At 33.5% G+C, this 17813-nt stretch overlaps 1 protein-coding gene across 3 annotated transcripts; it reads right to left on the bottom strand.

The window, feature by feature from the left end:
• Positions 1-2820: 2820 nt before the first annotated feature.
• On the bottom strand, positions 2821-17546 carry LOC127873625 (uncharacterized). Of its 3 annotated transcripts, none has more exons than XM_052417511.1 (5): positions 17402-17546; positions 16841-17016; positions 5918-6048; positions 4563-4704; positions 2821-3181 (listed from the first exon to the last, which is right to left on the bottom strand). In XM_052417511.1, exons 2-5 carry the CDS (start codon positions 17007-17009, stop codon positions 3168-3170), a joined length of 456 nt encoding a protein of 151 aa, XP_052273471.1. In that variant the 5' UTR covers positions 17010-17016; positions 17402-17546; the 3' UTR covers positions 2821-3167. The 3 variants fall into 3 exon arrangements, 2 of the variants coding, with proteins under 2 accessions (XP_052273471.1, XP_052273473.1); XM_052417513.1 differs by having other exon boundaries at positions 17365-17464; XR_008046299.1 differs by lacking the exons at positions 2821-3181; positions 4563-4704; positions 5918-6048 and adding an exon at positions 13983-15530.
• Positions 17547-17813: the final 267 nt, after the last annotated feature.

Below are 17813 nucleotides of genomic sequence, written 5' to 3'. Positions count from 1 at the left end.
GAGTACAATAACGTGATAATAATTTCGCCAATGAATGCTTATATAATAATTTTGTGGTGATTGATTCAGCGCTTCAACCAGATCAGGTTTGAAATAAATAATTATATCATTATACCCAGAGCTCCAGATAAGATGCGTATCTGCGTATTTACGCATTGAAAAATTAAAAAAACGCTTTAAAAATCGGCGCAGTGCGTAACATTACGCAATACAAATCGCGGTACACATTTTTGATCGATTAAAGTGCGTAACCGGTTAAACAAATAATCCTGTTAAGGGTTTAGTGTAAGTTAACCTTTGAATCAAAAGTAAGTCAATCAAAAGAACCTTGAAATAAAAATGGCGGCCCATTGTGTTCTAGGTTCGAAAAAGGGACGTTTCAATCGAACAGCGGTTCCTGCAGGAAGTAATTGTATATTACAATATGCCATTAGAGATAAATCTTATGATGCTTCTAGAATTTTTTAAATAATTTTAAGCGATCTCATTGTTGTAGAAGTTTATTGTTAACTTGCATAGACCACATATAGTGTGACTTTATTTTTCATTGCACAAGCAGTGCCATAACTTAGTTTAATTGCGAAATGGCGTTCGTGGTGTACTACATGAATACTATATGCAAGAAAGACCCAATCAAGACAGAGATACAACACATGTAAGTTGAATATTTTAAAGAAAGTCTGTTCATATAATCATTGATAATTTATTATGTTTGCATTTATGAATTAACAAATAATAATAATTCAAGATTTAACACGCCATGTACTATGTCAGTTTTCTATGGACATGGAAAATACACCTCAAAATTCCGAAATACCCTTTATGGCTAAAACAAAGGAGTAAAATACCCTTTAACAATAATTTCAGGGGGTAAAATACCCTGTAGACTAAATCCTTATCTGGAGCTCTGATTATACCTGTTCAAAGCCTTCAGTTTATTTTTAAATTCGAGCTATTAATTAACATGATTTATTTTTGCACTATGTTACATAATTAGGAACACCTGCAGTTGCGTTTGTGCTTTGATTATTAAGGACTTCATGTACGATAACTGAGAACAAATCTTAAAACTTAACTAAGTAACATGTGTTTATAACAATTATTTAAACTACATAAATAATTCTCACTTGTTCCATAATTAAACAGATTCACACACTTGGCTGCCTGCTCGTTTTAAGCTCAGATGTATGTATAAATCCCATTGCATGCAAAATTGACGTGTTCGAAAAGTTAAAGATTGATCCGGAATGTTATTTACAGTTAATAATGTAATGACTACCTAGTCAATAACTGATTTTAAACATTCAATGAGCGATAATTATTTAAAAAGTTTTACATACTATGCTATATTTTACTTTGAAGATTGCGCGTAATTATCCCAGAAATACAAACTTTCTCAACACCATATTATTTTTTCTCACAATTGGCGGCATATATCAGATTTTTTAACCGCAGAATATAGGCTTTGACGTCAGACGTAAGAGACAACATCGCAGATCGATTTGAGTGATTACTTTGCACCTCGACATGACAGCCTCGTTACCGTGTAACACACGTAATTAAGGGCTCTCCGCGTGAATTATAATGGCCACAAGTCGCTTATGGCAAGTGACCGTTATACTCTGGTGTAATAAAGACTGATTTTCTAGTCTGAACGCTGGGTGACCACTATACTAAGGTGACCGCTACGTCAGGTTGGACTGTATAAACATGTCAGTCGTTTAACATGTAAGATTATCTTATTACTGGACGTTCAGTAAAAACTATTTCTGTCAAACATCATTTTATGAGATTATTCTTTCCTGCTTCAACAACGTATAAGATAAAGAGTTATTATAAACGAACAACAACTTTTGACATATTGATTCAAGTAAAACAAACCGCCCACTACATTTTCAAGACGTTGATTGACATTCTAGTAACTTTCGTAACTTCAATCACGTTGTCTATTGTGTGGTTTTATGTTTGTCAGTTGGTATGAAACATTTGTCATGCAAGCATGTTTTGAAACTTTGAAAGAAAATAACAGAATAAACCATATATTGATACTTCTTTCCTGATACACATGACGTGAAACTTGAGCTGCACCATTGGAAGAGCTACGCTAAGCATGCGTCTGTCTTGAATCTGACATATGTCGAGAGGCAAGGTGCGCATATTTTGAACTGGTACGGTCACATTCTAATTGTATCGGTACATTAAAGAGGGTACCTTGATTTGGATAAGCGCAAAAACACGTATTGGTATGTTAGAATATAGTTTTGTTTAGATGTGTTTAATCTGAAAAGACACGTTTTTCGAGATTTGTAGAACACATACAAAGTGAATCGCGTTGTTTTGGCAAACGTTTGTTTATACATCAACATACTAATTTGGGAATGTGTTTGCATTGTGATGTTTATAACGACTGATTGCGATGGTAACTAAATTTGATTTGTTTCATCCAGAAAGCCTAGTCACACAGTCGTGATTATTGCTCTTGAATAATCGGGTCACCATTTGCGTCTTCTGTCAAGCATCCCCTAAAGTTGTGTGTTGCAAATGGCAAGTAACGTATAGGGGTCTGAACAGAGTTTGTTTGGTGAGGACCATACGTTAACGATTTGGTTGTGTCTGATCAACTTCTGGAACGATGAAGAAATGGTTTCATAACATTTAATTTCTAGTGTTTTGTTTGTATCTCAAGTGTTTTGTTTCATGACAGTTAATGTTGTTGTTGTTACATATTTTGTATTTCGATTACGTTTGTTTCGAACGAAGAAACTAACGTGTTAATACAGAAAAACAATAAATAAAATAATGACACACTGATTCGCAGAAGAAAGCTTTTATTGACATAATAAATTAACATAGAGAAATATATATGTGTAATCATTTTCATACGTATGGCATTGATGCATATGTATTCTAAAAGTGTCATTAAAATCAGGTTTATGTGTCTGAGTTAAAGTTGTTGTTTTTTCAACGTAACAATATCCTATACATCCTTGTTGACACTTTTCAGCAAAAAAGAATGCAAACACTCTTTAATCAGGCAGTCAGTAAAGGGATAGTAAATAATGTCATATAGAAATAACTACAGCAAACGTTTTCAAAAAGCAAAGATAGTCCTTCGGGTTGTTCGTTGCAGCTCACTCAGCGTTGAGTGTGAACGGCGCTTCTCTTTGTCAATGAGGCGGGGCTGCAAAAGAAACTATAATCAAACCGTGTTATAGTTCTTTTACATAATAGAAATCTAATTTGGTTGCTCAATATTCATACAATAATTTACACGAGTGAGAATCTCGCGTCGAAAAAGGCTTTTCTTGCAATTTTTGTCTGACGATAACATGTGTTCATGGAACTATAAGTGAGTAACATTGTTAGCGACGCATCACGAGGATAAGAGGTATCGATATGAAATAATATTCCCCATAGATTGCTCACCTGTGTGATGGGGCGTGGCCAGTGTTGATCCCTGTGACCTGTTCTTTACAACATTTATACATTTATACACTATCTGATGTAACACAACGAATATACAAGTTCTGGGTCCTGTGTTTTCAGAAAAGAATCTTTTTAATAATATTGCTACATTGGTCTTCATAAATCAGTTGACCGGGTTTGCCCCATGTGGCATGATTTTAACAAAATAAGTAGAGGACCACTGTGCGAGATGAACTACCCAATATTAAAGCACTGATGCATGCAGTGTCAGAGAAGATTTGTTTAAGTAATAAAAAAAACAAGTATAATTATATAAATCATTTTGCCCATGGCACCAGTATTGACAGCAGGGACGTTGAAGAAACTTTGCATATGACCACTTTGTGAATTTACCAAAAATCAAACGTCTGGGACATGTTGTTTTAGGTAAGATATTTAATAAATTTACCACTAATCACGTGACCCATATTGCAAAGCCAGTTTTGATACCAGATTGATACCATGATTTGAACAGACTTTGTACATTACATCTATCTGATATTGCATATCAAATATCAAAGCTTTTGGACTTGTATTTTGAGACAAGAAGATATTTATAGTTATTTTACTATATAAGTCTATATAGATCCTGTGACCCCTGTGTTGTGGAAAATTTTGACAGGAAAGGCATGATTTAAACAAACGCAGTTCAGAACCACGGTATATAATATTACTAACCAAATTTCAAACCCGTGACCCTTACAGTTTCATATAATATGATTTTAAAATATACAGACGACTGCCTATAGACAACGCACGACGGACAAAGGGCGGTTCCAAAATTTCCACTTGCGCATTGCACAGATGAGCTCACAAGGATAACAGATCACATTATTAATGGTAGTATAAGGGCAATTGCGAACGTACAACCTCATATAAAAAAGGAATAATGGTTTGAATGATGTATTTAGTGTAAGAGTACTTCTAGCAAGGCATAACTTCATGTCACAACGAACAGATAAATGTTAACGAGTTTTGCATCGTCTTTGTTCACAGACAGAGAAAGCCACAGACATAAGAAAGATTAACATGGTGATTCTAAAACACACCCACTGCGACGTATCTGAGGGGCCTATAATACAAGTACAACATGTTACCACAGTGAATGTTGCTGTAGACGCTAATCCTCGCTCCTGCTCCGCATTTCTTGCTGCTGTCACCAGGACACACACTGTTACATTCCGAATCTGGCCTGATCATAGCGATCAGATATTCTCCACAAAAACAATAATTGCCGGCCTAAAAAACAACAACACATATTTAAATACAGTTCAGCTTGATTTTGTATTGCCCCATAAAATCAACAGCGCCTCCTTCTTTATGAGCTCCTTTTACAATTCTTAGACTTATTCTATTCTATTCATTGATCGGCTTTGATCATAATTAAAATTGTAATACATAACATATTTTATTTCTAATCTTAAATGGACTTGTGCTCAGTTTGTCAAAATGAGAATTTTCCAATTTTGATTACACATATTCAAAAAGCAAACGAACAATGACAATCTGTGAGTGAAATCACACTAATAACGCAGACTTATACCGAATATACATTTGTTGCTTACGAATAATCTTCGTTAAAAAATGATAAAATTATCAAGCGTTACACACGCGAAACAATTGACTAATTTGGAGAGTTCTGTTGTTATCATTCTATTTTGTGAAATGCTTATATAAAGTATAGACTACTGTGCCTTGCATAGCAGCATGGGTGGTTGGGTGGTTTAGGCGATAGCCTTTTACTCTAAGCGTCAGTGGTTCGAGCCAAGGCGAGGATAACTGTTTTTTTTTCTTTAAAAGTATTCTTGTTTTATATTATAACGTTTTAGTTCTGAATTTTGCATTTATTAATTTAAAACATTTAATGACAAACTTCAAGACATGCCAAAATCTGTGAACACATCTCTTAAAGATTAGTCGGCATCAAATGACACAATTCATGCATATAGCCTTATACAAAATAAGAACTTGCACTGAAATTTATGGAAGCTTTGTAAAATCTGAGAATGATTAACACACGATATCTGTTTCATATTGTATAAGATTAATTATATATTTCCGGTAATACACTGATTTGTGTATTTAATGGCATTAAACAACCTGTTCAAAACTATTAATCTCCATCAATATACAAATGATTCATTATTATATGAATTCAAAATAATTGAATATGTCGTCTTATTGCGTAAGTTGCTTAGTTAAACTGGCCTACTGGAAGATTATAAGAACTATACATATCAACTTAAAAAAAGTTCTTGAGAAAGTTGTATTTTTAAAACATTGGGATACAGTTCTTCGTGCAAACAGTGCACAGTTTTGCCTCTGTATACTGATATAAATTGTAGTCTATTAAAAATAACACAATGATGTATGAGTGAACAGTGGTTGTTGTTACCGCAATGCTCAGATAAAAAATGCTTGATGACTATGCTGACACCCCCTATTTTCTGACCTCCGTGCCGCTGTAAAGGTAGCCACGGCAGCGAGCGGCGCACTCTATCGGCGAGTTTGAATTCGATCGAGGGAGCAGGATAGGTAGGATACGGACTTCAGGGTCTACAAAGCATCCGATGTACCGGAAAGCTGTAAGAGCACTTTGACAAGTTGTCATCAAAGTAACAAAAGTCCCAATCCCCATTTCGCATCACATTTATTTTGCAAACCTTATTGGTTATTCCCGTATACCTCTTCGAGGTTTATGTTTCTGAATTATGAGTGAGAACTAATAAACTTTGAACTTTCTTATATCTTTGGTTCAAAATGTTAAAAAAATATATTAATGCAGTTACAATATTAAATAAGCTGATATGCTCTACTGACAACTGTTTTATGAAGCCTTTTATTCCCATGAGCGTACGGTCCATCTTAATAAATACAAGGGGTACAAAACCAATGTATGATATAATTACCAAATATTGAACGAATGGCACCATATTTTGTTCTATGCCTTTTTATATTACACGAGATATCAATTTACAGTGGTTTCAATATAGAATTGTACAAAGAATAATAGGATCATAATTCTTCTTATTCAAAATTGGAAATACCACTTCGACTAACTGTACCTTTTATCAAACTGAATGTGAAACTACACTGCGGGGAATCACGTGGTTTTATTTTGATATGGAACACGAAAAATGGCGCCGGCATTGTCTCGGCAAGAGTATTATTTTTTCTTGTTGTACCTAAATGTTTGATTTTAACTTGTTAAGATGTAGCCTATCATATGCGGAATCGAATTCCGCGTGTAATGTAACCTTACATTTCATATATTACTGAGAAATTTTCTCGCTTACACTTTGAATTCGTATACATGCGAATGCATTACAGTGATAGTTTTCATGGATTTAAATGAATTCTTCACAATTATGATTTATATATTGACATTCCTCAAATCATTTTTTTTATTAAATATAAACCAGGTTTTCTTAATATTACAAACAAATTGTCTGAGAGTCTGAAAACTTGGCATTATCTGCATTTCTGCATAATAAATCACAAAACAAAATGATATGTTTCACGGAATACAAATTAATGATATGTTTCACGTTAATTGTTTGATATGTTTCACGTATTGTCTAAAGGCGAGAAATAAAACGTCGGATATTTTCTCAGTTACTAGTATAAGTGTCAGCACATAGTACCGGTTACGCCCGGGACTAAGTGCGGTTAGGTTAACTGGCCGCCGTGATACGTATGATGGACCGTGTGTTGAAAATGGCGTAAAAATTAACACATACATTAACTGCGACCGTATCTTCACTTTACTGGAAGTTTTATCTTAAAAATGGAATATCTAACATTAGTGCATTTTGTTTAATATGCGTATGATGCTTAATTTTCGCAGATGTTTCTCCTACCGCACGAGCCGCTCGCACTTCTACAACCTTGCAGAAGAGTCCGAGGAAATCGTATTTGAGCAACCAGATCACTGCAGAATCTGCATAGAAGGCACATCCGTTTTGCCCCGTTACAGCGTTCCATTGTAAAGATATAACATGTATTCTATGGCAAAATCTACAAATTTTCTTTATAGAATAGTCGTCTATTTTCAAATAAAACCGAATAATGTAAGAATAGAAAAAAGATTGTGTTCACATGGGTGTTCATGGATTGGGTTAAGTCAAAATTACAATTGAATAAAAATGGAAATATTGAATAATATGCTTTAAGAATCGATTGCAATCCTTCAATTTAAAACGGGCTTTTTAGAACTGTACAATGCAACCATTCTGAATTTTACGTTTTGTTTTCTTCAGAAACCACGTGTTTGATTGTGTTCGAAAAAAAGATCAAAAGGGAAGAAAGAAGATTGGCACAGTGTCTTCCTCACGGACGTCTTCAAAGCTCGGGTCTCTCGGTGTACGTTTGGAAAAAGCGAGAAATGAGTAAAAAATCCTGCCATCTGATAAGATGGGCATTAATTAATGGAAATAAACGACAGTATGACAGTAGAAATAATTTTGATCTGACAATTTTCAGAAACGGCTGTTTGTTTCATAAATTAAAACTATTGAAAATCAGGGTACAATTTTATTCACATTGTGTTTGTCATTCCTACGTCTTATATAAGCGTTGTTTAAGTTATTATCACATACCATAGAATTTGAGACATAGCCGCCGATGCAGCATATTGATTAATGTGTGAATTGCTATGAATGAAAATTTCCCTTCGATATTGGATATCAAAGAAGTGTGTTGTGAATATTAAACCAAATGTTGAACAAATTCTCAATTTAATGCTGGTATGTTATTATATATTTTCTTGCATACAAGCGAATTTTGTAACATTGTCATGTTCTCAATATGCAAGATTAAATTCTATACGTTCAAACGGGTGTGGGCTTAGTTAAGGTGTTCAAATGTTAACTGCCGCCGTAATTTGGATGTCTTATAAATTGCTGTTTCTAAATGATTGTACAATAACACAACGCTTAGTTGATTTATTTATTTCAAAACAATAATAGCAAACATGGATTTGCGTGTATGCGTTCACAAATCATCACTATCACAGATAATTAAATTAAATCACAGTGTTAATCATGAGAAAAGGTTGAAAAATCACAACAAAATCACCATAATCACCTTCAAAAAATGAAATAAAAAAATTAACAGGTCATTAAAGCGTATCACGCTCCCTGAGGATAACCATGACGATATGGCTGTGTACAAATTGCACCTATACGATCAATTAAAATAAATCACTTACTATACATTGGCTTAAAATTTGTTGCACAATCAAAAACTTGAAAAGCAAAGTAAACAACTCGCGTCTAAGCGTTTTCTTTAGCTGATTGCGTATTATTACTTGCAACTGCATTAGTATTTCCCTTTTAATCATGTTTGCAAAATTTCTGATGCCTATACACATTCGGCTTGTGAGTGTATGTCTCTCTGCAATTGCATGCATGATTCTTGGCCCCAAGATGCATAGCCATGTGATCATCATATTGGTCTCTTCTATTCATTTGATGCCCGCATGTGTCACATTTAAACGTCGCTTCTTGATGGTGTGTCACGCACTTAGGTCTGCCTTTAAAGACTTCCCACATGTCTCGCAGGCAAAATCTTAAGTTTTGTTATGTGCTGCGCACCTACAGGAAAGTAAAGACCAGTTTGCATAAGAAAACATACAAGGAAAAACAAGAGATCTACACGTTGGACTTGGGTGCCTCACATTCCTGTAGTTTAATACAAAACATTGCTGTAAAAAAACATTAAACAACTGGTCAAGTTTTTCATTTTTTATAGGGTGACTTACGTTTCATGACGCAAAAGATAGTAGATTTAAATTGATTCAATTCGAATGTTTTTAAACTTTTGCTATTTTAGAAGATTTGTCACATCCTCCAATAAAAACGGTGCAACGAAGTTTGAGTATTGTTTTTAAACTCCTGTCCCGACATGAAATCGATCCATCTTAACATGTCAAACGTTTTTTGGATCATAAATGACAAAACAATATCGAATAAACCTGGTGTTTTGGGTTTTCTTTTTCGAAAATGCTTCGTACCAATTGAGTATACATTCCGTGCGTTGTCGATGTGTATGTACATTTCTCAAGAGCCATCATCAGCAATTGCAAGAATGGTAACGTAAATATTTTACGTTTTCAAAACAATTTTGGTTGCAATGTGTCGCAATAATCGGCTATAAACAGTAATAAAATACAATTGGGGGATAGTCATTTGTGCCTAAATACCAACTGTTTTTCTCACTCACTTTTCTGAAAATGACAAATATTCACAATACCATCTTACATGTGCCTTGTTAAATTTGTTTTGCTGTAGAACATCCGTCCACAACATTTGTATGGCCTAACCCCCGAATGTTTTCTTTCATGATCGCTTTACCCTAAGGCGCTGCGAAAAGCCTTGCCGCAAATTCGACACAACCCAAGTCTGAAAATAAATATTTAACAAGCTCTTTAACAAATGTTATGTGAAACATATCATACATATTTTATTCCGTGAAACATATCATTTTTTTATTTACGCGTTTATTTATTTACATATTAAGTGGTAAGCCGTTCAGAATATCGTAAATATTCCAAATAATGTTTCTCAAATTTCTACTGCAATAATATGGTATTACCTATGTTTATTTTATGAAATGTATGACACAATGCCTTCATTCCGTGAAACTATCATTTAAAATAATTCACTTTGATATAAATTCAAAGGGTATATGAGAAAAGTAGGTAGTTAATTTAGAAAAGTAAGATATCATTACACGCGGATTTCGATTCCGCATATGATAGGCTACATCATTTCAAGCTTACATTTCGAATTAAAGTACGAGAAGCAAAAAAGTTACTCTTACCGAGACAATGACGCCGCCATTTTCCGTGTTCCATATCAAAATAAAACCACGTGATTCCCCGCAGTGAACTATAGAACATATATTTGGGGAATTTAAGCATGTCAATAAGTTAATAACATAATTGTTTTTTCTGGATTTTGTCATTTTTCAAACATTTTGAATATGCCCCCGTTTCTATTGGGACATGCTTATACAAATAGACCCTTAAGTTAAATAGTTGTTTTGATCAAAATGTTTATTTAAATTGTAAAATGAACGAAACTATACCCACTCTAAAAGCAGCTAAATCATATATGTCCTTGTATTTCCATGTACTTAATCAAATTAACTATGTAAATGTCAAAGTAATGATAGGGAACACGTATTAGCTCTTTTGCAGTTGCTGTGATAAGGGACTAAAGGAAGTCATGTATAGTCAATTATTTGTTAAACAAATATTGTTTGTATTGTGATATAAAAGCTTTAAAATGTGATATAATATGAAAACATTGCTTGCGAACTATGTACGGTGTGGACTGGGATGCCATCGACCCTCACAAATAATGTTTGTATTTATTTTAATGTTGAAGCTATTGATGATCAACTGGTTCAAATTTGTTATAATTTGCATATAGTGCTTGCAAACTATGTACGGAGTGGAGTGGAATGCCCTCACCCTCACTCACATATTTAAGAGATAATACATGTGTGAATATAGTTATAGTGCTATTTTAATTGAATCAAAGTTATATTTGAATAACGTTTTTTTATTATTTGTAAACAAACTGATTATAATTTATCTAATTACCTGTGCATCATTTAGCATTAATATATATTGGAAAAAAAAAAACGTTTTCATGATTAAAATGTAAATGTTGTCTAATGTTTTCGATTGTCGTGTCATGTGCGTGCCTAAAACCAACTCTTGTGACTCCCAGCTTTTTATGAAAATAATCTGTTTGGAAAAAGTTACATCACCAAATACCGGCCAACAGCTAAACCCAAACGACAGCCTTTCACATTAGGCTGGTTGGTATTAAAACTACCTTTCTGGAGAGAATTTCAACAGGCCAACTATGACTTGGTATTTACACACAAGAACTGGCAGTTGAACCTATAAAACATGAAATTGTTATTTTTCGTTAAGCAAATTTCATGATACGAACACCTATGATCTTTACGAGAACCTATGCTCTTTACTTTTGACCTGGTGACCTCAAGTATGGTCCACTTTCATCTAAAGTAACCATCATACCAACTTGCATGGTTGCATCAGGTAAAACTGTGTTCTTGAATGTCTGCACCGTCAAAAGACTACATTATATATATTATAAACGTATGTGTACATCACGTTTTAACAAACTCTGAGCAAGTGCCTGTTTTAATGTTTCAAGCGAATGACATGTTTCAAGCACCTGTGACCTTGACGGTTGACATGTTGGTTGTAATAGGTTAAACCGTTTTCTATATATTCAGCATTGTCAATAGACTATATAATATAATACGGGCAAAAGCCCGCGTAGCGGGCGTTGACCGTTCATACATTTGGAAATTTAGACAAAACAACAAAAAATTACACATATGATGCGACTGGTTTTTTGTTTGCCACGCGTCACCTATTTTCGCGATGCTATTTATCTCCCCTGAATACTTATTCATTGGACACTTATCTTTCCTCCGTTTTTTAAACTGGTTATCTAAAAGTGGTGACATTATTTTTACACACAATCAAAAGGAAGATAACCCGTCTAAATTGTATTGCGTACATCCGGTTTCAACAAATCGAATAAGATACATTTTTGTCTTGCATTTATTTGTTTCAATCAATAAAACTGTCTTATTGTTATTTTTAACCTTTCAAATTATTTTAAAATTGTTTAAAAAGATTTATTTGTTCAAAACATGAACGACCGCGTTTCTTTCATCTTCAAATATACATGACTCAGTGACGTCACTGCTTTTGTCAAACAATGACGTATAAGTTCGATATCTCAAAAGGGAGTGAAAAGTGGAATTGACTTTCTGTTTTTTGTTAACATTTAAATGAAAAACAGATATGGAATAACAATCGATTGGTAAGTAAATATATAACTGATTTATTACATTTGGTTACAAGAAATATCAAGCTAGATCTATATTGCGAAAGAATGCCTTATATATAACAAACACGGGTGAACAGAAACCGTTTTCGTCACAAAGCAATTTTTCGCCGATTTTAAGCTTACTGTTATTCATTCAATCAAAATAAACAAAAAGTTTATCCTCCAGTGTTAGTGTAATTTTTCAAGTTGATTCTACATGATTATTCCAAGATCCTCTATTGTTGGTATGTTAATATCTTCTTAAGATAAGGTTATGATTGAAAACAACAGTTCAACTCGTACTCGATCATGTTTGCACCAAACTGTTCAAAACTGCTATTTAGTGCTAACAATAAAACTGTGCTGACATAAACATCGGATATTGGCTTATTATGTATTTTTCTTTTGTTGAATATTTTAGAAGCTGTTCTGGCAAGCGCTGGGTTGCACACATTTCATGATTTATTCTGACTGGATGCTAAATACTAAACGCCTCGATTCTGGATATACTAAACTGGGAGGGAATGAAATATAAGCAACTGTGAACTCAACCGTAGTGTTCAATTTTTGTGTTGAATTTATGTGATGGAACATTAGTTAACTGTAAAGAAAATGCAGTTATAATGAAGGGTATGCGTCTGTCATCAAAAAAGCAGCTTCGTTATAAAAAATATCAAGTAGACCCTATGCAAACACTGTAAAAGAGAAAAGAAATTAACAACTAGCAGATAGCAAACATGTTGCATTTATGTAAATTCTGATAGACTAAGTGCCAATGCATTTATAGAATGTTTCAATAAGCCTAGTAGTTAATAAAAAGCATGTTACAAGAAAGAAAGCACACTGAGTTTTGGGACCATTGTGTTGTGAAGACTCCAGTGAGACATTGAACTTACACATTATTAAGAAGCTTGTTTTAATATAGAACTTCTTGTTCATTGTGTAGTGAATGTTCCTTTTTTGTCCAATGACCCATTTGCTTAATGCAGTGGCATAAATATAGGATCTTGCATGAGTGGTCGTTTTGTATTGACTTTATCAAACAAGTCATCTAAATAAAAATAAAAACGAGGATTGTCGAGTTTTTATCTTTATTTAGATGACGAGTTTAATAAATTCAATACAAAATGACCACAAATCTTAGATTATATTTGTAACACGACCAACAAATTGTCTTTGTATTTTATGCTCTTTTCACCGTTAATTCACATCGTAAAAGAGTTCAACTGAAAAAAATCGCTGGAATAATGACGTAATTTCTTTAAAAAAGACGTAATTTCACATTTAAATAACAAGTGTAATAACACCGTGCAATAAACAAAAATGAGCATTACGTTATTTTTCCCCTTGAGCGTAGGTCATGTTATAATTGTGAATATTTCATTTGAAAATACCAGATGAACTCTATGTATGTTTTTTAATTCCTGAATAAATAATAATTTTACATATCATGTTGTGTTTATGTTTTTATGTTTAATCAGTGTACGCCATGACCAATACTTTAATGCAGCTTTAGGCTTACGCCTTAGGCTTAAGCAAAATATCACTTCCAAGAGATAGATGCAAACACTTCGGAATCATTGTTTTGTATAGTTTATTGACTTTAATTTATACAAAGAGTTTTCAATTCACTTATGCAGGCTTTTTAATTAGACCTGAGATGATAAAAATGAGGTTCAACATCCAATTTACTATTAATACTTGTTTCGACATAGCTGTTTAATCCAGCTTTAATCACCTTAAATGACCTATATTGATAGCTATGAAGTGCTGAGAAAATTTCCAGTAGACGCGAATGAATACATCCGAATATTTTTGGCCGATTTGAGAGAAATCCCCCAGAACAATGGCCACATCACTACGTCTTTTAGTCCATCAAATAGTATTAAACACTCTTCAGTGTTTAGATATCCAAACTATTCTCAGAAACTTCGAAAAGACTCATAGACACAGAATTAGGCTCAGTTACCATTACACATTAAATTTCACCTTGCAGAATTTCAGGGTCAGTAATCTGTCAGTTAATCGTCAGGGGAATACACAATGGACTACCGTTAAGGGCCTTATGATGATACCACAGTATTGCTTTCAAGATATACAATAACATGAATGATTGAGAAAAAAATGAATGAAACCCTATTGGTAAATGCTACTAATTTTTATTGTTAGAAAAAACCAAAACTACCAAAATACTAAAGGTGTCGTTATAAGGGGAAACTCGTTTAATGATCTAACCACACATGTATGACGTTCAATTTTAAATTACAATCGTGCGTTACATATATGTTTTATGTGATAAACATCGCGAGATGTACCATGTTAAATGGTAGAAACTTTATAAACTGTTCATGCAATAAACTTTTTAAGTTGATACAATAATTGATTTACGACGGATAAGGGATAAACAAGTGATGCACGTTTATTAAGTTTTTTAATTAAACTCTATGCAATCACCGGTGAATATAGAATTTTTATTTTCAACTATCATATTTGAAATTAACGCCGTATAGCGTTCTTCAATATATTTATTGTTTAAGCTGAAACTGAGTATTTACGTTCTTGTTTCTTTTTAAAAGATATAAAACGTTGATTAATGAAAACTATAATACAAGTTCAGAAGAAGTAGCACCAGAAAATAAAGGAAAGAAAAGTTGTATTAAATAGTAAATATTTTTCTGATGAACAGACAAAAACTCCTTCATGTACAAAAGATATGTTCTCCGTTTAGAAATCCCAATCAGTCTATGCAGATTCGTTCATTCCACACAAAAACACAATTACGAGTCTACGTGTCTGTATCGCTATTATCTTGCTCATTATAAATTTCACTGAAGTAAACAATTATTGATTTAATGTACCATATAAACATTGTTGATTAATTTTGTAACATTCCACAGTCAAATTCATGTGTTGGATTTACAATGATATAATATAATGTTGACATTGAAATCATAAATACAAGCTTGAAGTAAAATTAAGTCTTTATTTTATTTCCCTCTTCTACTTAATCTTCCTTCTTATAAACATACTGACATCCCTGCATATTTTGACTATTTGGAAATTATTTCCTCTTTTCGTTGACCACAATTAAGCAGAGTGAGGAGCATGTTTGTCAAAAAATGCTGTTCACATGATTCAGTTATTCAATTCTCGCAGGTCTAGACGAAAGCATTGGTGTCGCACCTATGTAAATAGAAAATGTGAAGTTAGATAAAAGATATGATGTGAGGGCAGTGATTAAATGATAACCAATAATGTATTATACATGTTCCCCTAAACAATTTTTATGCCCCCCCCTTCGAAGAAGAGGGGTATATTGTTTTGCACATGTCGGTCCGTCCGTCCGTCCACCAGATGGTTTCCAGATGATAACTCGAGAACGCTTAGGCCTAGGATCATGAAACTTCATAGGTACATTGATCATGACTGGCAGATGACCCCTATCGATTTTCAGGTCACTAGGTCAAAGGTCAAGGTCACAATGACTCGAAATAATAAATTGGTTTTCGGATGATAACTCAAGAATGCTTACGTCTAGGATCATGAAACTTCATAGGAACATTGATCATGACTGGCAGATGACCCCTATTGATTTTCAGGTCACTAGGTCAAAGGTCAAGGTCACAGTGACTCAAAACAGTATAGTGGTTTCAGTATGATAACTCAAGGATTCTCATGCCTAGGATCATGAAACTTCATAGGCAAATTGATAATGACTGGCAGATGATCCCTATTGAATTCAGGTCACTAGGTCAAAGGTCAAGGTCACAGTAACTCGAAATGGTATAATGGTTTCCGGATGATAACTCAAGAATGCTTACGCCTAGGATCATGAAACTTCATAGGTACATTGATCATGACTGGCAGATGCCCTCTATTGATTTTCAGGTCACTAGGTCAAAGGTCAATGTCACAGTAACTCGAAACAGTAAAATGGTTTCCTGATGATAACTCAAGAATAATTAGGCCTAGGATCATGAAACTTCATAGGTACATTGATCATGACTGGCAGATGACCCCTATTGATTTTCAGGTCACTAGGTCAAGGTCACAGTCACAAAATACGAGATTTTAAAATTTTAAATGACTAAATTTGTTCAATTAAAAAAGAGAACAACAATCAAACTGAGTATTAAAGAGTTTGAAAACAAGATTAATTGTTGTTTCATCTAAAGCCTAACTCTTATTTTTGTTTTTTATTTGTTTAAAAACAAATTACATGTACATTTTATTGGTTTGTCCAGTTTACATATTTCTATGTCAAACATTTAAAGGTTTTGTTCCACAATAATGATTATGTGCAGACATTTACAACTTATGTTATCTAAAACAGACATCTTATTAGCTTTTGCCCGTAAATTAGGTAGCACCTATAATCATATTAACGTACGTGTACATCACACAACTAATTTTAAAACAATACGCTTTAACGGAAAGTGTCCACTTATTACCCGCTTACATTATTTTAATTGATAATAACACAAATCACTTACGGGCCTGGCAAAAGCGCCCCTTCCACCCGGATGGACAGCGGCAGTAAAATTGTGCAGTGTCGTTTTTATGTAAGGCATTGCATGTGCCTCCGTTTAGGCACGGATTGATACTACAATTAGCAGCCACAATAGCCACGATGCAGGATGAAATTATAACGTAGACGAACATCTTGGAACTGAAACCAAACCTCCAATTAACAATTGAAATTTACCTCTGCATGTTTTGTTAATGATAATAGTAATAATAATAACAATACTACTACTACTACTACTACTACTACATCTACTTCTATTACTACTACTACTACTACAACTACTACTACTACTACTAAAAATAGTAATAATAATTATAATAATAATATTATTATTATACATATTATAATAATAATAATATAATAATATTGATAAATGTTTATAAAATGATCTAAATATGTTGTCTCTTTCATTCCATACAGCTTAACAAATATGCGATAAAGGATTTAAAGGAGCAAAGTAAACATACAGTGAAATATTAAAATACTGACATGTATTATTCGTTATTTCCAATAAAAGACCAATCACCTTATAACTTCCGAAGTATATCACGAGAATGCGCTCTAGTATGGATGAAGACAAACATATAGACAAGTTGATTATTACTGATTACGATTGGGAGTTTTCACTCATGCGCACTGACCGGTGGCAAACAACTCATATTGGGTTATAGTATACTAAATTATTAAAATCCCGCCCACTTAAGCTCGTAGCCTAGCGGTTAGAAAACATCGACATGCTAACACTAAAGAAGCATCTATGCCTAAAGAATACGCGATATTCCGGATGATTAATCCGCTATTACACAGAGAAAAGGGTTTTGTGACATTAATATATTATGCAAAAGCATAACTTATTAGTTTTCAAATAACATTAGATATCTATAGCAGGTATTTCGGAAAGTTAAGATGCGCTCAGACGCTTATGAAAGGTACCGACA

The sequence above is a fragment of the Dreissena polymorpha genome, chromosome 3 (assembly GCF_020536995.1).
Source record: "Dreissena polymorpha isolate Duluth1 chromosome 3, UMN_Dpol_1.0, whole genome shotgun sequence".
NCBI lineage: Eukaryota > Metazoa > Mollusca > Bivalvia > Myida > Dreissenidae > Dreissena > Dreissena polymorpha.
The sequence above is the reverse complement of the archived record's forward strand: the minus strand, read 5'-3'. Positions and strand labels throughout refer to the sequence as shown.

Bases quoted from the DNA above. Each gene is read 5' to 3' on its own strand.
- LOC127873625 (XM_052417511.1), bottom strand. From the start codon at position 17,009: ATGTTCGTCTACGTTATAATTTCATCCTGCATCGTGGCTATTGTGGCT. The intron at 6,049-16,840 runs GTAAGTGATTTG...GTGCTCTTACAG, and splicing joins GGGGCGCTTTTGCCAGGCCC to CTTTCCGGTACATCGGATGC. The intron at 4,705-5,917 runs GTCAGAAAATAG...GTTGTTTTTTAG, and splicing joins ACCTTTACAGCGGCACGGAG to GCCGGCAATTATTGTTTTTG.